The following is a 24926-nucleotide window of genomic DNA, read 5'->3' on the forward strand; positions in this document are numbered from 1 at the left end:
TGCTTGTTATCGTGCTGTGTATTGCTCGTGTGCGGAAGTCTTCTTTGCTACGTGCCTGGAGCCTTCATTAAACAGTTCCTAGTTGGCGCTTTTCTGTCGCCAATATTTCGCTGCTTTTATGTTTCCTTATGGTGCACAATTCCAAAATATATGTATAGCAAACCAACTTGCCCAATTGTTTTAATAGTCATATATTGTTTGCATATCATTTTTTTTTCGATGGATTTCTAAAGTGTCACTGGAATATGGGAATTCTCATGCAGCTTGTTTTATTTTTCATTCGAGAAACGTTATAACTCATGCGTGCGACCCCTCAGCCATGCCTACTGCTTCCAGTGGCGAAAAATCATATGATATTTCCTTTTTATTTCGCATCGCCCGATGACACGTTCAACGCGCTAAAGGGCACTGAAGCGCCGCTGATTCCCTAAAATACCTATGGACGGTTGTTCCCCGTTGTGAACTCCTAAAGCGCTCGCGCAGTCGCCCTGCAAGGTTGGCCACAGTATGCGTTCGCAGTTTTCTGTCGTCTCTTGCACGAAGGCCCTGTTCACTTCGGCGCTGACGAGCACTTCAAGAGGGTTGCGTGTGGTCATTTAGAGATCATTCATTCCGAACGGCTCCAGCTTGCTCTTGCCACCTGGATTTAAAACAAGAAAAGAAGAGGTTAAGCAAATCTGTATCTGTATGTATGTGTACGGGTGGCGTGTGTTTGTTGCATGGGTGCGGCAGCGGTGGAGTGTGGTGGACTTGAGGGTCTTTTTCCGTGCAACGAAAGTGCGGCACCATCAGTATGCCGCTTCAGCCTTTCGCAGGAATGTGAGGTGAAGGCGTCTGCCATCAAATAAACTTTTTTTTAAAAATCTGAGCCAGTATTCACTAAAAGCTCTTACGATAAAATGCCGCCCCCTTCCCTCTCCCGTCTTAAGAGTGTGGAGCTGTCGGGGGCTGGTCTGCTGGACGACGTTCTGGGATGGACCGCGGAGGTGGTAGAGTTCTACCGCGAGTAAATGGCTCTGTCGCGTCCCATCCCCGCAGTACCTGTAGGGTTTTAATCCTTATAATTAAAGTTGTTCATTCATTCATTCATTCATTCATTAGGATAGAATTGCTCGTAAGAGATAACTTGAGTCACTCCTGATGATGTGCATATAATTAGTGAAAGCAGGCAGTCAATGGCAAAGACAAGGGAACAGGTTTGGGCGTGTTTGGTATTCATTGTAACACAGAAAACGCGACTCACCAAGGACAAAGGACAAATCGTCGAGACAGGACAAGCGCTGACTTTAAACTAAGGTTTTATTGCGGATCCTGAGCATATATGTGCACCCATCTGAATCTGCAAAGGGAACGAACCGATACGAAGAAGGTAAACTGCCACGTGCCATCTATGCCAAGCGTTCGAACTCTTTCCTTGATAAACCCACTGACCTCCTCCCAACTGATGCAGCCTTCTTCTCCGGCCGGTGCTATTTCTGTGGCCTCCACGATCTCCCTGGTCAAGCTGTTGCGGTGGCGACACACGACGACAGTCTGATCGAAAAGAGGATGACAAGGTGTCTGTGCGTGGTCTGTGCGTGACAGGGTGGTTGCTTTTGTACCTTAAATTTTAACAATCAATAAATCAGTGAATTACGCAATCAGTAAATAAAATACACCACCCTGCGATAAAGAGCTGCGTTTCACTCTGCCATCCCGTTCCTGGAAATGCCACATGTGCGACAGTCGCTATCTTCTTTTTGTTCTATTTTTCCGCCTTCGGGTGCTCGCACGCGGGTGCGCTTGCAAATGCACAGCTGTTACTTTTCACATTCAGCAGCAGATAGTTATATTGCTAACCACGAACTCCTCATCTGTAGACCAGTCATTGGCGATCGCAGTAGAGTTGGAGTCATCGAAAGCCTTCTGACGTGTTTGCTGGAGCAGGGGAGCATGGCCGTCTGGATCTCCGTAGTCTTGGCAGCTACCGTATTATGGGTTCTCTATACGTGCGTATCAATCAGTTTTCTCTCAATAGATAAGGTGTCCTGAACGCGCAGCTCCCACGATTCGGGGTGGTCAGGGTGCCGGTTGACCGAGAGATGGAATTTGAAGTCCCCAAGGAATGGCAGAGCCTTGTTGTGCCGCCTCTGGCCTTAAGAGACCTTCACGGAAGCTTTTACTCCTTCCTCACTTGAATGGTTCACGCGCACATACACAGCAGTGGCGTAGCCAGAAATTTCGTTCGGGGGGGGGGGGGGGGGCTTACGTTGCAGCTCGGCATTATATCTCGGGTGCTCCTATCTAAATACAACCCGCCGTGGTTGCTCAGTGGCTATGGTGTTAGGCTGCTGAGCACGAGGTCGCGGGATCGAATCCCGGCCACGGCGGCCGCATTTCGATGGGGGCGAAATGCGAAAACACCCGTGTACTTAGATTTAGGTGCACGTTAAAGAACCCCAGGTGGTCGAAATTTCCGGAGTCCTCCACTACGGCGTGCCTCATAATCAGAAAGTGGTTTTGGCACGTAAAACCCAATAATTTAATTTTTTAATTTTATCTAAATACATGTAGAAGTGCAATTCCTTTTTCTCGGCAACCACTGCGCCAAATTTGACGAAGTTTGTTGCATTCGATTATATTCGATTACTTACATGCATATAGTCCTTTCGCTGCAAAGCTTCCTGAAAGTTGCCACACTGCCTTTTTTAGTTTTCGAATCACATGTAATCTTTGTGTACTTAGATTTGGGTGCACGTTAAAGAACCCCAGCTGGCCCAAATTTCCGGAGCCCCCACTACGGCGTGCCTCATAATGAGATTGGGGTTCTGGCACGTAAAACCCCATTATTTAATTTTAATTTAATGTAATCTTTGTAAATTTAGACGTGTGGCTATTTTTTGTTTCTCGGTTCTTGTAATGTTATACGCTTGCATGTAAAAATATTATCCTTTAAATCGAACAGATTTCATTGCCTCTTTCGGCCGTTAGTTACCGTGATTGGTCGGAGTTCAGTGATAGTCGTTGATAGGTGGTAAGACTCGGCAAAGAAAACGTTATTTTGTTCGTTCGCTCTCTCTCACTCGCTCTCTCCCTCGTTATTTCGGTAGTTCGTTACTTGGGGCTATTCGCTTACATTGACAATCACCGTCGATGGTTTCTGCGCAATTTTCTTTATTCGTTATCGTCGAACTAGTCGCGATCAGGCGCTATAAAGTCCATTGAACCGCGTGTAACTGTCACATGATTATCAAAATTCAAAATGGCATCGCCCCTAGACAGGAAAAGGGAGGGAAGCTTTTTATTGGAAGGCAGGTATCTTTCCAGTGGGTACATTACCGCTGACATGCTATTCCGCGTAGGGAGGAGAATAACATATTCCAGAGGATGGTGAAAAAATAAACAATGTAAGAATGTACTAGAACGACATCTTAAGGTGAGATGATGGTGAAAAATTCAGGCGTTTCTTTATTTCGTGAGGCGAACTTTGGTTAAATCTTTCCGAGAAGGCCGATTCCTGAAATGTATATGAACAAAGAATTCAGTAATACAATGCAATATTTGTAACACTGCTGTAATTAATAAAGGCTGGATTCTGCCGTGTTGTGCGCAGTATGCGTGGGGAGATGACAATAAAGGGGTTTTGTTTTAATATGATTAGCATTCTTAGGGTACGTCACCCACTTTTCGAGATCTATCTATCTATCTATCTATCTATCTATCTATCTATCTATCTATCTATCTATCTATCTATCTATCTATCTATCTATCTATCTATCTATCTATCTATCTATCTATCTATCTATCTATCTATCTATCTATCTGTCTGTCTGTCTGTCTGTCTGTCTGTCTGTCTGTCTGTCTGTCTGTCTGTCTGTCTGTCCGTCCGTCCGTCCGTCCGTCCGTATCCGTTTTTCCACCGACTTCGTTCATTGGGAAGTGCATTGTCTAATGGGTAGGGCATCGGGCTGAGTGAATCGGGTGCGACAGCAACCGCTGGACCATCTTGGGTCACTGGGTATGACACTGGGTATCTGCCGCTCATCAGTTAACGCGTTTCACGCCAACTTGTGTTCCTAGGTATGTGCTACTGCTTAGGTATCGCTCTTCCGTAGACCTCCTAGACGCCAACTTCGGTCACCAGGTGTGTGCCACAGCGTATATGTCGCTCTGCAAAGAAACCTCTTTGATGCCAATTTGGGTAACTATGCGCCTCTCAGTATGCGCCACTGTTGAATGGCAAAACAAAAAATCATTTATTATTTCTCTAATCCTTTAGCGGAATGCAGACAAATTTCTCTGAATGTATTCTCGCACAATTGCCATGCGCAGACTTCGCGGTGACGCCGCTGAATGACCCAGCGTATCCAGAGGGATACGCTGCCTACATACTTTGCCTACATACTTTGCCTACAAAGTATTTACTAAGGTAATCGCAAATAGAATCAGGAACACCTTAGACTTCTGTCAACCAAAGGACCAGGCAGGATTCCGTAAAGGCTACTCAACAATAGATCGTATTCACACTATCAATCAGGTGATAAAGAAATGTGCGGAATATAACCAACCCTTATATATATATAGCTTTCATTGATTACGAAAAAGCGTTTGATTCAGTCGAAACCTCAGCAGCCATGGAGGCATTACGGAAGGAGGGTGTAGACGAGCCGTATGTAAAAATACTGAAACATATATTGCGGGTCCACAGCCACCGTAGTCCTCCATAAAGAAAGCAACAAAATCCCAATAAAGAAAGGAGTCAGGCAGGGAGATAAGATCTCTCCAATGATATTCACAGCTTGTTCACAGGAGGTATTCAGAGACCTGGATTGGGAAGATTTGGGGATAAGAGTTAATGGAGAACACCCCAGTAACTTGCGATTCACTGATGATATTGCCTTGCTTAGTAACTCAGGGGACCAATTGCAATGCATGCTCACTGATCTGGGGAGGCAAAGCAGAAGGGTGTGTCTAAAAATTAATCTGCAGAAAACTAAAGTAATGTTTAACAGTCTCGGTAGAGAACAACAGTTTACGATAGGTAGCGAGGCACTGGAAGTGGTAAGGGAATGCATCTACTAAGGGCAGGTAGTGACCGCGGATCCGGATCATGAGACTGAACTAATCAGAAAGATTAGAATGGGCTGGGGTGCGTTTGGCAGGCATTATCAGAACATGAACAACAGGTTGCAATTATCGCTCAAGTGAAAAGTGTATAACAGCTGTGTCTTACCAGTACTCACGTACGGGGCAGAAACCTAGAGGCTTACGAAAAGGGTTCTACTTAAATTGAGGACGATGCAACGAGCTTGGGAAGAAGAATGGTGGGTGTAACGTTAAGGGGTAAGAAGAGAGCAGATTGGGGAAGGGAACAAACGCGAGTTAATGACATCTTAGTTGAAATCAAGAAAAAGAAATGGGGGCATGGGCAGGACATGTAATGAGGAGGGAAGATTACCGATGGACATTAAGGGTTACGAACTGGATTCCAAGGGAAGGGAAGCGTAGCAGGGGGCGACAGAAAGTTAGGTGGGCGGATGAGATTAAGAAGTTTGAAGGGACGACATGGCCACAATTAGTACATGACCGGTGTAGTTGGAGAAATATGGGAGAAGCCTTTACCCTGCAGTGGGCGTAACCAGGCTGATGATGATGATGATCCAAAGGGAAGCGCGTGTGAGTAGCCCGGCAGTACGCACGCCTGAAACACGATGCTCCTGTGTGGTGGAATCACGTTGGGTCGCTGCTTTGCTCCGTTCCAATCGCATTAACACCAACATTCATCGTGAGATGGATTCAGCCCCATTTTCTTGCCTTCCTCTTCATTTGCAGATGGCGCAAGAGGAAGTTTTCGTACTTCAAGGATATGGGCATACCTGGGCCAGAACCAAGCCTGATATTTGGGAACCTGATGGAAATAAAGCGAAGGGTAAGTGCAGAGCATTTCGAAACGAACGAGATCTGGTTTAATGTTCGAAGTGCTGATAGTGGATATGGTTCATAAGAATAATGAGGCACGTGGATCCGGAACACCACGGCGACGCCGACGCAAACACCGACGGCAGAAATGTGCCTGGAGTGTCCATATAATTGCTATCGCAGTAAAATTGTGCAGGTCCTATGTACTGTGGGAAAAGGTGCAAGCAAAGTGTCGTTTGGCCCACACTCGCGGTAAACTTGCTTTCATTTATCGCTTTACGAGCGCAAATGAGAATTTGAATTGTCTCGAAAGGTTAGCTGCAACGACCAAAGGGTGGCAATGGTGGGAATTATTCATGATGTGCTTTTAGACGCATCCGCGTGTTTCTAAGCGTCCACGAGCGTTTATATTGTGTCAAAGTGCTCGTATAGCATGAAGCGAATAAGCCTTATATCATTGAGAACTAATTATGAACCATTCAAAGCTTCTGTGCAACGTGCTCGTTTCTTTCGTTTTCACCAGATGTCGCCACACAAAACTGTCGCCCTGTAATTTTTACGTTCACGTGCCGATATTATTTATAGAATATATTTTAGACGCGTGCACGTGCTTACGTATAAGCACCTGTGCACCCCTCACTGGTGTTTGCAGTCAGTAGGTCGTTGCTTTTGTGCGACACCACGGACCCGAGCACATGGGAGTTGGACCCTGTAGCGCTTAGCCGTGCCTGACAGCGTTGTACGGGGCCGTTAAGGTCCAGTTGTGCTTGGACCTTTAATGCCCTTCGGCGGAGGCAAGACATCACTTCGGCTTCAGTTTCACATAGTCGGTGCCCCTTGGCTGTCCCACTTTCAGGAAATCGGCGGTCGCTTATTCCTATACCTTTTCGATCTTTTGGTTTCCTATGAAGTTTCCTTTCGATCCCGTCATATCCTTTTTTACTAAATTGCTATCGTAGCTTTGGGTTAATCTGATGTATTATATCTAACCTTGGGTATGTTACATTATAAGAAGTATCATAAGAAGCCAACAAACACTGACACCTAGGACAACATAGGGGAAATTACTTGTGCTTAATAAATGAAATAAAGAAACGATAAATTAATGCAAGTTAAAGTGGATGAAAAAACAACGTGCCGCAGGTGGGAACCGAACCCACAACCTTCGTATTTCGCGTGCGATGCTCTACCAATTGAGCTACCACGGCACCGTTTTCCTATCCACTTTCTTGGGTATTTATGTGTCCTAGTAGAACCCTGGGGGTGTTTGCCAGCGCCACCACTCACAGACCTTGGCGGCGGACGTGGAACGTCCTTTTTGCCACAGGCGTCACGAGAACGTGATCTTTTTGGGTGAAGGCAACTGGTCAATAAATCCACATATGCTAGGACAACAGGGGAAAATACTTGTGCTTAGTAAATGAAATAAAAAAGAACGATAAATGAATGCAAGTTAAAGTGGATGTAAAAACAACGTGCCGCAGGTGGGAATCGAACCTTCGCGAAATGCGAAGGCTGTGGGTTCGGTTCCCACCTGCGGCACGTTGTTTTTTCATCCACTTTAACTTGCATTAATTTATCGTTTTCTTTATTTCATTTATTAAGCACGAGTAATTACCCCTATGTTGTCCTTGATGTCAGTGTTTGTTGGCTTCTTATGATATGACTAATAAAAATCGGGCCTCTCGGTTAACCCCCATTCTTCTCGTTGATTATAAGAAGTAGTAACGTCTGCGATGCCTTTAGGTTTTGTGGCGTCGTCTTGTTGGGCTCGGTGCTGGGCGGCTGGAATCGCGGCCCAAATCGGCGAAAGCTGCATAGCTTCAGAGTTGTTCTCTCGACTAACTAATTGTCCTCTTTCAAAAGTGGATGTAGCGATGAGTGGGCATACTCTTGTCCAGCACAAATAATTTTTTTCCGCGCTTTCACGCCATGCACAGCAAAAATCCCGGAAAGGTTGTGAGAACACTTTTACCCTTCATTGTTGCAAGGTTTCTTACTGACACACCAGGTTCCGGTTACAAAGCCAGCGATGACCTCCTAATTGAGGTCTACGATAGCCAACAACACGGAAAAATGTCAAACACTGTGGCATTCGGTGATGTTCCAACCACGGTGACTGCACACCTCGGTTTACGTTGGACTTGAGGAGTGATACCTCTTAAACTTGAACGAAGCAGGTTTTTTTTTTTTAGAGGGATGGAAGGATTATAGAATGTTATACAAGTACAACGAATAAAGATCAGGCGTGACAAGAAAGAAACTCCTTTCATACCTTCGCGTCGACTTTGCTAACAGAATAGTTCAAAACATGATATACAAAGATCAGCGTAAGAGCATTAATCCCAAACCTACATAGATGTTTCAAGTGCAGAAAATACGACCACCGGCTAGCGAATTTGCTGAGGATTAAAGTCAGTGACTTTCACAATATGAATCAGGTCTTTAAAGTTATGCTTATCGTCAAAACATTATTTAAGCACTCTATGGCCTCAGATGCCCCCCCCCCCCCCCATTTGTTTCATAAACATCAATTAATCAGTAAGCGCCTATGCGCGCTCCAGTCGACTCCAACAGCAAGCTGAGATAAGCGACGTAGCCAGCAAAGCTAAAAATTAAGCACGCGTTAATAGCCTGCACTTGTAGCCTAACCGTTATAAAATAGGCCTAATACGCCTGCGAATCGTAGTTGAAATCTCACCTTCGGACACCCAATTTTGTTAGTAATTTCTGTTCAAGAAAAAAGACAACATTCCAAGCGACAAAAAAAAAAAAAATATGGCCTTGTTTTATGACTAGCCGAAGCACCACGCGCCAAGTCTTGCTCAGACTACGACAATGCCAGAATTTTCGAACGTTCGTGTTGTCGTGTTCACCCGCCGTGGTTGCTCAGTGGCTATGGTGTTAGGCTGCTGAGCACGAGGTCGCGGGATCGAATCCCGGCCACGGCGGCCGCATTTCGATGGGGGCGAAATGCGAAAACACCCGTGTACTTAGATTTAGGTGCACGTTAAAGAACCCCAGGTAGTCAAAATTTCCGGAGTCCCCCACTACGGCGTGCCTCATAATCAGAAAGTGGTTTTGGCACGTAAAACCCCATATATTATTATTATTATTGTCGTGTTCGAGTGCAATCATGTGGTGTCAGTGGTGACGTTCACAGAAACTCAGGGTGTAGCCTCTGAGATTGTTGGCGCGGTGCTGAAGTTCTGTCAACAAGACAGACAGACAGACCAGAACAGAACAGAACAGACATACAGATAGACAGACAGACACAAATAAATACGGTAGCTTCTGGCCGCAGCTGCCATTTTCCGATAGGGACTTAATGCAAGAACGCTCGTGTACCGGTGGTTTGGGTATAAGAACCCCCAAAATGGTCCGAAATTAATCTGAAGCCCTCTGCTTGGGCGTCCCTCATGTGCAGCCTTACTGTGCACAGCTTCAGGGTGTGAAACTTCTCGATTAAGTCAAAAGCTGTGGATAAGCGGTACAAACATCCTTGTCATCTTCGCATTAGGTTAAGCACGCCTGGGCGATCACCAGGTGCAGACGCGCTGATCCACACGGGGCTTTCGACGACCCGTGCTTCGGTATCGCGCGATGTTTCTTTTTTTTTTCGCATTTTTAGTCAAGGGAAAGCGGTTGCCACGCATATGGCCCCTTTGCTCTCCACATAGAGATAAGGTGCGCCAATGCGTCGCCAGTGCGGGCTGAACGTGTGCTCTGGTGTCGTAACCCAGTGTCGACGTATGCTGTAGCTGTTGTAATGTCCCGCTAAGATGCCCTTGACTTTGCTTGCACCACGGAAACCCGCTGCTGCACATATGCGAAAGCAGCTGCGGTAGATAGTGTTAGCTAGTGCTATGAATAAACACTCTTGCTGCTCTGTTGCTGAGCGCTCAAGTCGTATACGGTCACATTCTGCACCACTTGTCCCCGGTCGTGGCTTAGTGGAAAGATTGTTAGGTGAATCCGTGCGAAGGTGTGCAGAGACATCTCAACGCCCAAATCGATGGAATGGCAACTCTTACAAATATCGTGCGTGGCATTCATGTGCGTTCCAACAGAACACATATTGGATGCAACAAACTGAGTAGAAGCACAACACCTAACTGTAAAGACTTGTAAAGAAAGACCAAGCAATGGCGTATAACGAGCTGAAGATTTGATTCAAGGAGTCAGCTTACAGTTGCGCTTCATTTGAGCAAAGGAAACTTTGATTTTCATTTTCTCCGCTACTGCAGAAAATATCGTCTAAATGAGCACGAGTGGAATCGTGACAGACCACTCTTTTGCACAAATCATGCCATATATTCAATTCAATCTCCACATGTCTACTGACAGCATCAGAAAGTGAACAGAAAAACATCAGGGTTTATACGACCACTTCTGAATAGCTTCACCAGTCTAAACAAATTTATTGTTGCTGGTTAGGCCTAATTAAAGAGGCAGCACAGGGAAGTTTCGCATTTAGCTTATGTTTTTGAATCCCCAGCCCAGGGCCTATTATAACAATACTTGAGGCGGTGGCGAAGCAAGACTACAAATCCACAAGGCAGGTTTACACAGCTGCTATATTGGCAAAAAAAAAAAAAAAAAAAAGAAACGCCGCCGCGCATGTGGCAACGCAGGGCACATGCCAGGCAAAAGGTAACGCAAGGTTTTCCGTTCCAGTTCAAGCGAAGTACTAATGAAAAAAAATGCAGCAGATCCAGCGAGTTGGAATTTATATATAGTGTAGCTTTGTGTCAGTGTCGACACACGCGCGCGCGCACACACGCACGCACACGCACACGTGCGCGTTCTGACGTCACAGCTCATGTGATGTAACTTTTTGACGTTCTCTCTTTGTGGGAACTTGTGAATGGACCGTGTAGTTGCTGCTCGTTTAAGAACTCCAGGTGGTCAAAATTATTACGTAACCCCTCCAACGGCGTGGCTCATAATGCTATCGTTGTTTTGGCACGTGAAACCCCAGAATGTTCTAAATTGACTAAATTTATGTCTTTTACTAATCGAACTACTCGACTTCAAACTTCCTACGTATTAAACGATACTAACGTTGAGCTTGCCTCCGCTTAGGGCTCCGGTTCTGCAGTGATCTTACGTGGAAAAGCCGCATTGAAACCATTTTAGCACACGCCCCACCCCACGTTAGAAAACTAGCATTTACTACATTAATTCGACTAAAGCTTGAATATGCGTCGACCTTATGGGACCCCGAACACGAGTACATTGTACACATGAGACACATGGGACACATGAGACACATGACACATGAGTACACATGACACTGGAGCTCTGCAAAATCGTGCTATGCGGGATTTATTTTTTCGGACTGTTCACGAATAACTAGCGTCACACAGTTAAAGGGAAGCTGAAAGGTTTTCCAGAAAAAAATGAGTGAACATGTGTACATAATGGTTTTCAACCCTCCGAATTCGTATATCGTATCGAAATTGAGCGAAAGAAAGCGCAAATATATTTTATTTCGACGAAAAGTGCAGCAGCGGACACGCCCAGCTCGCGCGTCTCGTTTCCGCCTGTGATTGGTCGGGCGCCTCGTGACGTCAACTCTAGTGACCGACCGCTGCCGCTACACATGAAGCGCGGTGCCAGGTAGTTTGGTGCTGTAATGGAAAATTAAGAGGTAATGGAAAATTGAGAGAGACTGCGTTTTCCTGAGGAGTTCGGCGTTACTCCCTACATGCACGAGCCGATTGCGAAGAGCCGGCCTCTCGAAGAAGCAAACGATGCTGGTGCGAGCAGTGCTTTCGACGCGAACGAAAGCGAAGTCTTGGGATCTCCTCGTGTTGGAAATGCTCTTTGGTGAGTATGTTTTTTGCAAAGCGATCTAGTGATCTCGCCGACCTTTCGCCGATCTAGTGAGCTCGTTTCCGGTCAAACAGCTGTAGTGTTGTGTTCCTGCATGCCTCCTCGTGGAACGTAAGCGGGGATGCGATCGTCGGCATTTGTGCGCTGTCCAAAGCTGTCGGCAATCTACAAAGACGGTTTAAACGCGTGAAAAGCTTCCCGGTTCATGCATCCGCACACTACTCGTAACCGAAGTCGTAAAGGCGGCGAATTCCGTCGGCTACGTGAGACGGTCGGTTTGTCGCTGTGCGCGAGAGAAGAGGGGAGCGTAGCGTCCTGGCGTGCGCCGGCTTTCCAGCACATGCAAACCCTACATTTGCACTGCGTTATGGTAGCTGCATGCAGGCTGTTTTACAACACACGTGCAAATAGAAAATTCGCGGCGCTTTGCGACGAAACCTGCGTCAAGGGCGGGACAAGGTCGATTCAAATAGGTCGCGAAGCTTCGGGCGAAAAGCGGTTCAGTACAGATTGTCACCGACATCAGCAAGGGGGGTTATGGGAGCAGCGATTGAAGCACGACTATGTTTGGAGGGAACAAACATTGGGAAAGAAAAAGCGTTTTTTTCTAATTCAAACGAGACACAGTTAGATTCATTCAACGAAAATAAAATTCCTAGTCAATTTTATATATTCGTGACGAGTTAAGAAAATACAAGTTTAATTTTATTACTAGTAATAAATGCATTTCTTTTCAGCGCCCATCGCTACAGGGGGCGTTGACGCCACTATCACTCGCAATGCAATGCACGTCTTGAAATGGGCAGAAAGGCGCACTCGTAAAGTTCACCTGTTGAAATACGCCCCTCTCGCAGTTCGTGCCTTTTTGCTTGTCGAAGTTTGTCTGAATTTGGTGACGCGGGTAGCTTCATCGCTTTTTAATCTGTTCAGTCAAAAGTAGTGAGTTGCGACCGCCAGATAATTGTGTAGTTGTTTTCGTGCGACTGCGCTGGCCGACGGGCTTGGCATCCGACGATAGGATCAGCACTCGACATCTAAAGCTTTCGCCGGCCTCCAAAGAAAGTATGTTCTGTGCAGGGATGCGATTTCGACAACCGTACGGCTGGGCTTTTCCTGCATCGGTTTCTACGCTGAAAGCTCGAAACGCCCATCAAGTCGAATGGCGGGGCATTTGAATATATAACTCCAAAGGAAGGACAACAAAACAAATTTCGCGCCTTCGAAAGCAAAATGACGCCACTTCTGCTTTTAACGGACATGGCGTCACATTATTTTTTCTTCCGCCGGAAGTGTTCCCACCACATACAGATGGCGCTAAGCCCCATGAACCGCCGATGGACCGCCATGTTTTGAACGTATGGGCTCCTATGGAAGCTTCGCTACCAGGTATATTTACCTTGGGGTGGGAGATAAACATACACATTCCGTTCAGCGTGCTAACACGAAGGAGCTCGCAGTAAATCAAAATCCAGGTTTGGGCGAGTTCGTGTGTACGCTCCTTGTGTACGCGAACACTGACGGCACGGCGCCGGGCCTTAGACGAGCCGACTTGACTGGCAAATCCAACGCACGTTTTAATGATAAATTCTCGTGATAATCGTCGTCACGGAAGTGGTTGGAGCACAGCACTGTTGTTCTTGAGGGCTTGAAATTCTTTCGCTTCACAGCAGCCTCCCACTTCGTTAAAAGCTTCTTGTCTTGTGGGAAGCAATGGAAGACAACATCGTCGCGGCCGCTGGTGCTCGTGCAACCGTAGGCTGCACAGAAAGCCGGCATGATCGGCCCACCACTTCAGTTGATGCTGCACATGTTGACTACCACTCTACATACACGCAGACGCACCAACAAAGGAATGCAGGGTCGATCGAAGCAGATTACGATGGCACGCACGCAGAAACAAGCACGGTCAGGCACGGTCGCGCAGGCTGCAAAGGAACAAAACACTAGAGTTGACGTCACAACACCGCGGTTTGCGGTCTCCGCTCGCATCGTCAGCGTCAGCAGCAGCGCGCGGCATTCGACGGGGGGCGGAGCTACAGCGCAATTTTAACCGACGATTACGTCGCTCCTAATTGAAAAAAACCCCAAAATTTTACCTACATGGTTTATAAGGTTCCCGCATCCGTATATGAGCGTCTTATTGAATTCGACAAATTCTTCAGCTTCCCTTTAAAACAGCGTGCTGAACTCGAGAATTTGTCAGTTCGTCGCAAAATAGTGCGCATAACTCCACTATTTTGTAAACTTTATCACCACCCATTCCTGCATGAGTTTTTTTATACACCGTCTGCTATACTGCCTCGTCATGATCATCCTTTTAAACTCGAACGCGTTTTTTGTCGCACATCGCGATACGCTCATTCTTTCATGCCGCGCACTACAACCGAGTGTAATAAGCTGCCATCTGATATTGCAACAGAACTCGACTTTAATCAATTTCAGAAACTTGTTTGGTCGTATCTTATGCCCTGGATGTTCATCAACCGTGCTCATCCCCTTTTTATCGCTGTTTCTCCTTTCTTTTTTCTTATTTCTCGGTTTTTTATATTTACTTATTGTTAAAAAGAACTGGTTTCGTAGCACTAAATTTCAGTGTTTTGCATTTTGCAACCATTGCATTGTTCTGCATTGCATAAAGTGAACCTTTAACACAAGTTGGCCCTACAATATTTTTTTAGAGTGTGAATGTTTTCCGCTTTTCTTTTTTACCTTGTATATTGTTGTCACCTGTTACATGTTACCTTTGACGATGTTGCATATCCCCCCTATATAATAGCCTCCAACGGAGGGCCTTGATGGTATACTGAATAAATGAATCAAATAATTATTTAAGGAGAAACATTTGCTAGCTTGATCGAACTCATATTGAACTTGTTGCAGTTAAGATACCAATCTTAATTTTCTCTAAAACAAAGAATGAACTCATTCTTTATCTTTTAAATAAAAGGACACTTCTGAAGGGAACAAAACCAAGCCGACGTTTAATTAACGAAAACGAAATGCAATAACTGTTTCGTATCAGTGGTGGAATTTTCGTCACCCTTTTTTGTAGCACGTCTTGTACTCTGAGTACTCGTACATGTGCGCGAACGATTACATGTAGGGGCCTTTCATTACCGCGTTGAAGACTGTGCACATTTTTAGCCATATGCGCATTTTTGCACATTGTTTTTTGTTTCCCCTTCCTTACAGGGTGGCGCTACGATGTTTGCTGAATGGATAAAGAAGTACGGAAATATTGTCGGGTACGTTGACGCGTGATCAGACCTTCTAGTACGTACACCTTCTTTTCCAAGAGCGCATGACTTGTGTGCTCACTGATGTCAGGCCCGCGCGTCAACAGTGAGCTGTGGATCGGTGTGCGGTGCATGTATCGTTCTACCGCTATTATCCATCGCTATATTTTGTTCCATAGATATGTAGCTCTACACTTCGTCTTTAGTTCGCCGAATTGAAATTTCTCATTCCGTGCTTCCTCGTCTTGCAGCGCACATACGGTATGTCGAAGTTAACGTTAGCCAAGCTGTCCGAATAAAAAAAATATTTTGAAAAAGGCAGAGTGCAAGATACGATTTTAAGACTGTATTCGGTCGTCAGACGCCTGACGACCGAATACCGTAAGTCTTAAAATCGTATCTTGTGCTGTGTTTTATAAATTATATTTTTCTTTGAATAGTTCGGCTCACGTTAGCTGGGACACCCTAGAAACAGCGGTGAGGACAGAGAGATAGAGACAAAAAGATAATAATTGAGCAGTTTGATATATGAACCGATTCGTACACGTCGGAAAAATATGTAGCGAAATCATCGATAAAACGATAGTTTTGAGCGAAGTTCAGTTTTCGAGAGTTAACTATAACTTTGGATCGAAGAAAGCTTTAGGTTAAAGGTCTGGCTCAATTGAGCTTTCACGAAAAAAAAAAAAAGAACTGTAGGCTTTTCTAAGCAAAAAAAAAAAAAAAAACGAGATTCCGAGAGGATTCCGATGCACCTGCTGGAATAAAATTTGTTGTATATAAGGGGAAACGCTAATTTTCTTTGTGACTCACTTAAGAGATCCGTTTAGGCTTTTAGATATCTCTTAACAAAATATCTCAGTATTACAGAAATCGAACTTGCTGCAAAGCCTTGTTCTGGGGCTCACCGTCACTAAAGATCCACCACGAAATGTCATTTTTTCTGTCATATATTCTAGCAAATGAGCCCGCAGTTTGGAAATCAAAGGTGATTATAAATATCTTTGATAGCGACGAAACATTGTGTATATCCACAAATTTTCTTTTCTTTACCCTTTCTTTGTGTGCACAAGTCGAGCTTCTCAATTGAATTAAATCTGAAGCGGCCATTTACGGCATCTTCACTGACTTGCAGGTTCTACAACGGCGCCATTCCTTTCCTCCTGGTCAATGACCTGGAGTTGCTGAAGAAAGTGGAAATCGAAGATTTTCACAATTTTGCTGAGCGAGGGGTGAGTGGCGCTCATTTGTGTGCTAGATGAGTCTGGCGGAATCCAAAAAAGAAACAGAAGCAGGTTTCAAAAACGTGAGAAATGGATCCGTTCGGTCATTCCATCTTGCAGGAATAAGCATCTTATTGCATATTCTTTGCTCGAGCTGTGCGGAACGACATCAACCAGAGGCGCCTACGGCTACCAACCTTTTTTTTTATTGAAAGGAAAATAAGAGAAAGAGACGGTAGTCACCTTATAATGGTGACGGCTACTCCTTTTCTCATAGCGGAAACAACAATATAAAAATATGTAGGAAAATGAAAAGAAATCACTTCATATGGTCAGAAATCCACAGCACAGTCCTATACGCCCATGAACATAACAGTATAAAATTCAAATGCAAGTTGCACCACAATGATTTCCCAAACAAAGCCACAAACACACAAAAACGGCCGTGATGTAGAATTCGATGAGCAGATAAACAGATGAGGAATTACACAGTGTTAAATAATTCACGCACAAGAGATGTATAACACGTAATATACAAGCACTAATAATTACAAATAATAGAATTATTCATGGGATTCTTGCACACCGCGCGCGAAGTCAAAAGTCGGCTCACGAAGGGTAGTGTCCCTGTGTGTGCAACAAACTAACTTTGAGTTGGAGATTTATTTCGCGTGCCGAATCGGTAAAGCTAGGAATTCGAGGCGACTGTGTTGGTGCGTCAAACCTCTGAGCACAGGAGTCGAGCGGACGCCACAGGCACCGCGAACACCAACAACAGCGCCTACGAATATGCACACTGAAACGCAAACATCATTCGGCGGGAGAGCGCTAGCCTGTAGAAACTGGTTACTCACATCTCAAAATCGGTGAACGGGAAGAATCAACCCAAAGGGCGCCCTGAATTGAACGACCTTTGCAGCAGCTCTGGCTAGCGGGTCGTACTCTTTATCCTCAGGGCATCGCTACAATTCGACTTTTTTTTTTCGAACGTTATTGAATCTGGAGAAACCCTTTGGCCACGCACTGTCGTTCCCGTCCAGAATGTCATCGAGGTCCAGGCCGTGCCCGACATTCGGCAGAGGCTGATCGTCACCGCTCCGGTGAATCGATGGCGCGAGATGCGCGCAGTGCTCAGTCCCGCCTTCACCACCAGGAAACTGTCGCAGGTAGGCATAGACATGGCGCTTTTGCCTACTTCGAAGCCACCAGTAAGGATTGTCTTTGTTACTGACATGGGGGACCTAATGGTCCTCACCATCTCAGTGCGTCAACACCTCGATCTTTTTGACCTGGGTGGAGGTGTGGGCCTGTTGGCCGGGCGTATTGAACGAGGGACAAAGTGTATATAGCACAGCGCCAGAACATCGACACAAGAAGGAACGACAGACACAAAGCGCTAACCTTCAACAATAAACAAAGTGTTTCTTGAATGAAATGTATCTCTGTGGGCTCGTGGGCTCGCGGTTGTGAGCAGTTTTTGCGAACTTTTAGTGCGTTTTTTTATTCTTATTTTTTTTTGTTTTTTGTTTCCGTTTCTTCGCCTAAAATGTGTATTGAAACGTGGATCGTGACACAGATGTGTAGATACCATGCAGCTCGTCGCGAAATAAGATGTCGTTCACGACAAGCGCTGTGTGACTGTCGGTTCTTCTCGCGTCCATGTCCTGGTGTTGCGCTATGCACTTTGTCCCATATTGGATTTTGACGATTGCCAAAGACAAAGATTCAACGTTCAATTGTTAACATACGTGTCAGACGCCGTGCTGTTGCTGTCCTTCTTGAAGCGAGAACAGCGGTAAGATGTGTAATGCGATACGATACCTAATGTCACAGGTTTTTTTTCCTTACGCGCTTTCGCCTTAGCTTTTCTTTTTACCGCTCCTATTCTTTTCGTATATAGCCCGAGAAGCTAACGGTTAAATACATATGAACATTTGAACCAAATGTTCAAATGTTCATGTGGGCCAAAACAAAGTACTATTGAGGCACTAATTACGGAGTTAAAGAAAGTTTAGCCAAATGATAGAAAAGTTTCAATTTGCCTGATGAGATACCTGTAAATGAACGCAATAACCTGAGAAAGATATGGATGTTGAACGCCAATTTCATGCAAACTTACTAGGGCAACAAGGTGTGCACCACTTGGATTGACAAATGATGGTTTAAAAACTGTATTTGGAATATAATCAGCAGACGGAAAGGTCAGTTAAATATACAGAAAAAAATGGACGCCAAACTTTGACATCTACACTTATCGCCCAAACCAGCGCACCCGCGAGGTCAGTGACAACATATATTTAGCAATATTTTCGTGCACTGGGCCCCTTTCTGAGAAGTTATTGAATATGTTCATGTCGAGCGTTTGCTTGCTGAGCAAATGTTGACAAAATGGAGAGCGAGAGGGATTTATTGTAGCGTAAAAGCTGAGAGGTCGGTCTGGATTACTGCGTTTCCAGCGTTGGGGTAAGAAGGAAGAAAAAAAAGAAAGAGAGGGAGAAACTGAAGGTAATGATGAGGAGATAAAATAAGGAGCTGTACATCAGCGCAAAAAAAAAAAAAACGCAACTGGAAGCACGTATTACTATCGCATATGCTCTTCAATTTCTCTAGATAACGCCACAATGGCTTTCGGGGCCTGAAGCGCACATGATTCTGACAAAAAAAAAAGAGACTTTCAGAAGAACTGATTTGTCGATGTTCACCAAAGATCCGACACATGAATGTCTATCTCGCAAGTGCAGCAGACAAACAAAGGATGTAGTCTATAGTCTCGGTCACAGTGTAGTTCATTCAAAGGTGATGACGACAGGACGCTGAATAAAGGAGCTGATGCGCCAATTGTCATGACGGTGGCGTAGAGTACCTCTTGCTTTTATTTCGTCCTTTCTGGCTTACCGGTCTTCAGTTTGGTCTGCCCCTATGGTTTTGCTTATATTTTGCTTCCACAACTACTGGTGCACCTCCCGCAGATCTTCGTCATTATGGACGAGTGCACCGACACCATGATCGAGCTGCTCCACCAGAAGGCCGCGGCGGGCGAGGCCGTGGAGGTGTCGAAGGCCTTCAGGCGCGCCACCATGGACACCATGTTCAAGGCAGGCTACGGCGTCAACCTCGACGTCCAGCATAGCACCCCTGGAGGACCTCTGGATCAGATGGGCGACGGCGCTGGAGCGCTGTTGAGGAGAGTACCCCTGCAAGGAATAAGTTTTCTATCCAGTGAGTGAGCGGCTGTACTTGTGGCTTGGTAGTTGTCTCTAATTCAGTGAAAAGAAAACTATGCGTAAAAAAGGAGATAACTTTAATAATTTATTTATTTGTTTAAAGATACATTACAGGCCCGTAGATGCATTGTGTAAGGAGGGAGAGCACACTGAAAGATTATAACATGCAATAATTAGAACAGCATATGTGAATACATATACAAAAAGTACAGTGTAAGAAATGCGCTAACATACAGTAATGTGGTGTTACAATTGTACAACGGACAAAGCGAATGCTTTTGAAAGCGACAGGTCATTTAACAATAAAGATTGCAGAGCGAGCGGGACATAATTAGGGTATAACGAAACAATATTTAATGGATAGTTGCCCATTAACAACAGGAAAGGCAAGAAAAAACACGTTGGTTATGTAGAGTTTGAAAAATGCGTTGTTAGAAAAAGTAAAAAATTTTTTTGGTCACTCTCATGACCAATGGCATTAGGAAGGTCGCTCCAAAGGCGAATGGCTCTTGGAAGAGCGGAGTAGTTAAATGAATTAGTCTTTCCGTAGATACGAATGAAATTGAGCCGATTGAACAACCATTTTGACCTGTAATTCTCTAGTCCCCTCGACGAATTTGCTGCGACAGATGATAGAGGAATAGTCAGGTTTATTAGGCCTACAACGCTGATGGCCGCTCGCTCACGCACGCACGCACGCACTGAGTCTCCCACCACCGCTCGCAGAGGGCGCCACCTACTCCCCTCATCATGGATGTATGCCCTAAAGAAATTAAGACACTACCCATGTATGCGCATTGTTCAGCAGGTCTTTCTCTGCATCGACTCTGAGTGATCTGCTCCTCTATGGCCGTATCCTGCACCTTCAGTGAGAGCGCAACCGCTTGACACCGGCTTATGTGTTCTTCGCCTCTTTCCGACACTATGCCCACTTTCCCTCCTTGATTCAACAGCGGTATTATTTATTGCGTTCTTACTCAACGTATGTGTATATTGTTCGTAAGATAGGCATCCATTTGTCTGTATAGAGGAATAAGGAAAAAATCTGAGGACTGCTAAGCACTTCTTATGAGTTGTGAATGCGAAAGCATTAATGCCCAATTGAACGCCGCGGAGCGGTCCTTCGAATTATGAACTCCTCACGGGCAAGCGAGCGCGTCTTGATTTGGCCTTAGCGAGGCGCAGTTAGAAAGCAGGTGAGAGCGTACGTGAACAAGGAACGCGCGGAAGACGCAGGCTTCGGAGAGCGAGGGCGACGTCGCCTCGTGGCGATGCCCTTTCCCCTCGCGCAGCACCTGGCGCGCTACTGAGGTAACAGGTGTTCCCTCTCTCCCGCTCCTCTCCGTCGAGGCGCGCTCGTGCCGTGGCGTCGCAGCCAATGGGAATTTAGGTGCCGTTTTGATGCTACAGACGCCGGCTTTTTGTTCAGTGAGTCATTCGATGCTCTCCCATCAATCAATAACACGAAACCGCAAGTATGCTTGTTTACCCTTGTCGAGGAGCGTAGTGAGATCCGAGAGGTAAAACGGAATGTAACGTCCTAGATACTGTTCAGGTTCAGGTATCGCGCGTGCCAGAAGAATTTCCTTTTGTTGTTTTGCATAGGAATTATATCGATTGTCTTAATGACAGTAATGCTCACAAATCATCACGTGAAATACGCCACCAGCAATGCAGACGAAACCACGAAAGAAAACAAAATTGATTCTGACAACGTACTATAGACGAGGACATCACATGTATGCACCGAACTGGGTCTTTCTGATTGTTTCCAGACTGCTTCCCGGAGCTGCACCATTTCTGGTTCCTTCTCACGTGGGTGACGTCAAGGGCGGTGGTCCCTTACTTCACCCTAACCACGAAGCTCATCCAGCCGGTTATGTCCGAGAGGCGGGCGAAGGCGCTAGTGAGCGTGACTTGTTTTGTTATTCTTCAAATGGAACGTAAAGTGGTGACCAGACAAAACAATATTTATTTGGAATACGTGCGCTTGTAAAATAACCTTAAGTAAAGCAAGCAGCTTTTTTTTTTCTAAGTGATTGCGGGATAAAAGGCGAAGGTAAACTGCGACCTCAAAATACCTAACCGCCTTTATCTAGACTGGCTATGCATCTAAATTGTGGTGCGAATTCTCAACTGAAACGACTGTAATTTGCCACCTGCATACGTGCATTATAGTTGGGTTGGTTACGTTGTATATGACGTACCTAAAGGACAGCTTCGTAGCTTTTTTATCTGATTGTGAACTGCGCTTCCGCGCGGGAGCCGAAGCGGTAACATTGCTGTTGGGTTTTGTGGTTTGATGTTCGTCTTCATGTTAGATAACGTCCTGTCTCGACCCGACAAATTCCATCACACTCTAGTTTACCACTAAAGCTTTAGTTTGCCTCCTGCCGTTTCATTTTGTAAGTTCGCCCTTATGGTATTGGCGTGGGCTCGAATAAGATCTAGCAATATACAAACACAGCCACCAAAAATTTCATCTAGAACACAGGAGCCGTGTGTTTGCGCACATGCCGGATGTCTCTAGTGATTTTCCTGCTTCACACGGAAAAGTAATATGTGTTGCTTTGCAAGGCAAAAGAATACTTGACTAAGAGCCCAGATCTTATACTACCGAAGTTGAACTGGTATTCCAAAACGCAACTACATTGTCAATAAAGTTAGAAGAAAATAGAAAGGAAAAAGTGATCCTCGAACTTAAAGTCGAGAGAAAAGATGAATCCTAAAATAAAACTAAATTGCAAAAAAATAAGAAAATATTTATTTGACTTATTCGTCTAAAAAATGCGCAGTCCATCCATGTGACGGCACTCGGGCTGCCGCGTCATGGCAGGCCATTGCCAGCTCCTTGAGGTCCGGTCACGACAGTTCTCAACCAGAGGAGGATGTGGGGAGAGTGGTATATAGCAAGTTCTTAGTCTTGAAGAATGTTAGAACTGTAACGACGTTTTAACGCCCATGCTGTATAGCGTTCGTGTTTTGCAGCAAGCGAGCAGTTTCACGTTGGTAGGATTAGCAAATTCTGTTGGTGCACGACGTTTTGCTTTTTTTTTTCTTCTTATGTTCTATTTCTCGAACATCTTTTGTAGCGTGAGAAAGCTGATGTCCTGCAGCTTCTTTTGAACAAAGAAAGCACGGGAGAGCTGTTCAAGAACGACGGACACGGTGAGTCGTGACTGCGGGTCTGTTATTTCCTCGGAAACTCGAGCCTTAGAAGCGGCAACATTATTTTCTTTAGCGGGGAGCGCGTCGCAGCGGGAACAGTACTCCAAGATATAATAAAATTCTTCGTTTTTTCAAATTGCAATAAAGATTTTTGGATCTTTTCCTAATTTTGATACCTTCTCAGCGCCATATTCCCTGTCTTGTTTAAACGACCACGCAATGATGCTTTGATTGATGCTTTTCATGCCAGATAACGCTGCATCGAGCTTTAGAAGGTGTTTACGGTGATAGTAGTTAAGCTCAATGAATTATTTTTACTGTTTCTCGGAGATATATAAAATCCTACTTTTATACAGGCAAGACCCCAGAACCCTTTCAATAGTCCTAGCAGGGTTCCGTTCGTTAAAACATGAAACTACCGATGAACTGCAAGACAAATAATATAAATACAGATATCAAAATGAGTTTGTTGAGCTCAAAACAGATTGTCAAACACGTGCATAGCATTTCGTTTTTGCTATACTTGCGGTCAACTTTCTGTGGCAATGAAAGGAAAGCTATAGAGGGGCGGAGCTTCCGCACTGTGTTACTTTTGATTTCTTGGAACAGATGCTGAATCAGGGCAGCTTCCATGTGCAACGGTTTCGCACTTTACCAAGCGCAAAAGAGACAGAGAGAGATAAAAAAAAGGAAATTAATTTAGAAATGGCACTGAGCCGCGTATTTGCCTTATTTTGGTGTTGCAAATGTGACGCCAATGTTCTCGCTTCCCCAGCTTAAACTAACCCGGATGAGAATGGGAGGCTTTTTTCCAAGAATGCTGGTACTAGTGCGTGCTTTGCCTCCGTAGCTTTTCCCTCATTGCACGGAAAGTTGTCCGCAAGTATAACATAGGAGTTGTTTTTGTAATTTAAATAGACGAAGGTGAGCGATTTGCTTATACAAATAAAATGATGTGGATAGAGAGAGAGAGAGAGAGAGAGAGAGAGTAAACTTTTAGTCAGAGCAAGCGCAGTCTGCGCCCTAGGCGGGCGGCCTTTTTTTCCCAGGTAGCACGTGGGCCATAGTCATCTCCCGGGCCGGTTCGATCAGGCTGCGTTGGTTCTTCGGGTCCGGGTCTGATAGATTGGCCTCCCAGTGCTCTTTGATTAGTGTTTGGGTGTCTACGGGGCCATGTTTTTCGACACATCCTCATACCATAGAGCGTAGTATGCCTGGGACATCACAGTACGTGCAGAAGTATGAATGCTGAGTGGATGAGATCCGGTGCAATAGAATAACGTAGACCCAGCCTAAATAGGAAAGAGGCAGTAACCCTCAGGAAATTGCAAAATAATGTGCATGATGTGCTGTTATGCGCCAAAGTGTTCCAAAGTTCAAAACTGAATTTATTGTGCGAGTCTGTCGGACTGTCTATCCTTTGCGTTACTCCATAGTATCATCTTCGTCAGTTACCGTGCTCATCCTTGCCATATGGCGAATAGCACAGCCTCTCCGTCACTGCAGAATGATCTTATACCCTTGAAAGTGGGAGCCGCACCTGCTAACCTCGGAACTATTGCTCTGCATTCAATAGATGGCTTTCAAATTCTCTGTTTTAAGCATATAGCGCAGCTCAGAAAGAGCAAAAAAGGAAGGAGGTAGGGGTAATCAAAGGGAACGGAAAACAGAGTGAGCGCTTCCGCACTGATAGCATAGAGCAAACATAGAGGACTGTGAGCATATAGCAGACAGAGTGAGCATAGCGCTCACTCTGTTTTCCGTTCCCTTTGATTACCCCTACATCCTTCCTTTTTTGCTCTTTCTGAGCTGCGCTATAAGCCTAAAAAAGTCATAGCGTCTATTACGGGCTTCTGGCTCTTTGAATCGCTCCCAGCACTTGCAGTAGGCAAAAAACATTGCCTTCTTGATTGGTGTTTGCTATTCTCAAGAAGCCGTCGTTGGGGGCGTGAATTTGAAAGGTCAGAAGCGTGGCAGTTTGGGCGAGTTGGTATGTCATTTTTTTATTTATACATAACGGGCTGCAGTATGTATAAATAAAAAAATGACATACCAACTCGCCCAAACTGCCACACTTCTGACCTTTCAAATTCACGCCCCCAACGACGGCTTCTTGAGAATAGCAAACACCAATCAAGAAGGCAATGTTTTTTGCCTACTGCAAGTGCTGGGAGCGATTCAAAGAGCCAGAAGCCCGTAATAGACGCTATGTTTTGGACGCCATTTATTAGTGCAGAGTTTTATGCCCAACTCAGACTCGTAAAATGGTGGTGATGTGCAGCATGCGCTTCACCGGCTGCAGCAGGCAGTACGACCCCGCAGGAGGGCGGCGTTCTGCG

The 24926-nt window shown here is 45.2% G+C and overlaps 1 protein-coding gene across 1 annotated transcript in view; it reads left to right on the forward strand.

Moving 5' to 3' along the window:
- The first annotated feature begins 1788 nt into the window (after positions 1 to 1788).
- LOC142589666 (cytochrome P450 3A11-like) overlaps positions 1789 to 24926 on the forward strand; it is a 32796-nt gene continuing 9658 nt past the window's right edge. The window contains exons 1-8 of the mRNA XM_075701198.1: positions 1789 to 1988; positions 5812 to 5908; positions 14929 to 14981; positions 16108 to 16204; positions 17236 to 17361; positions 19165 to 19414; positions 21195 to 21325; positions 22512 to 22587. Coding sequence (XP_075557313.1) covers positions 1789 to 1988; positions 5812 to 5908; positions 14929 to 14981; positions 16108 to 16204; positions 17236 to 17361; positions 19165 to 19414; positions 21195 to 21325; positions 22512 to 22587 — 1030 coding nt within the window. The remainder of the gene's footprint in view (positions 1989 to 5811; positions 5909 to 14928; positions 14982 to 16107; positions 16205 to 17235; positions 17362 to 19164; positions 19415 to 21194; positions 21326 to 22511; positions 22588 to 24926) is intronic.

Source organism: Dermacentor variabilis, chromosome 8, assembly GCF_050947875.1.
Source record: "Dermacentor variabilis isolate Ectoservices chromosome 8, ASM5094787v1, whole genome shotgun sequence".
Classification (NCBI taxonomy): Eukaryota; Metazoa; Arthropoda; class Arachnida; order Ixodida; family Ixodidae; genus Dermacentor; species Dermacentor variabilis.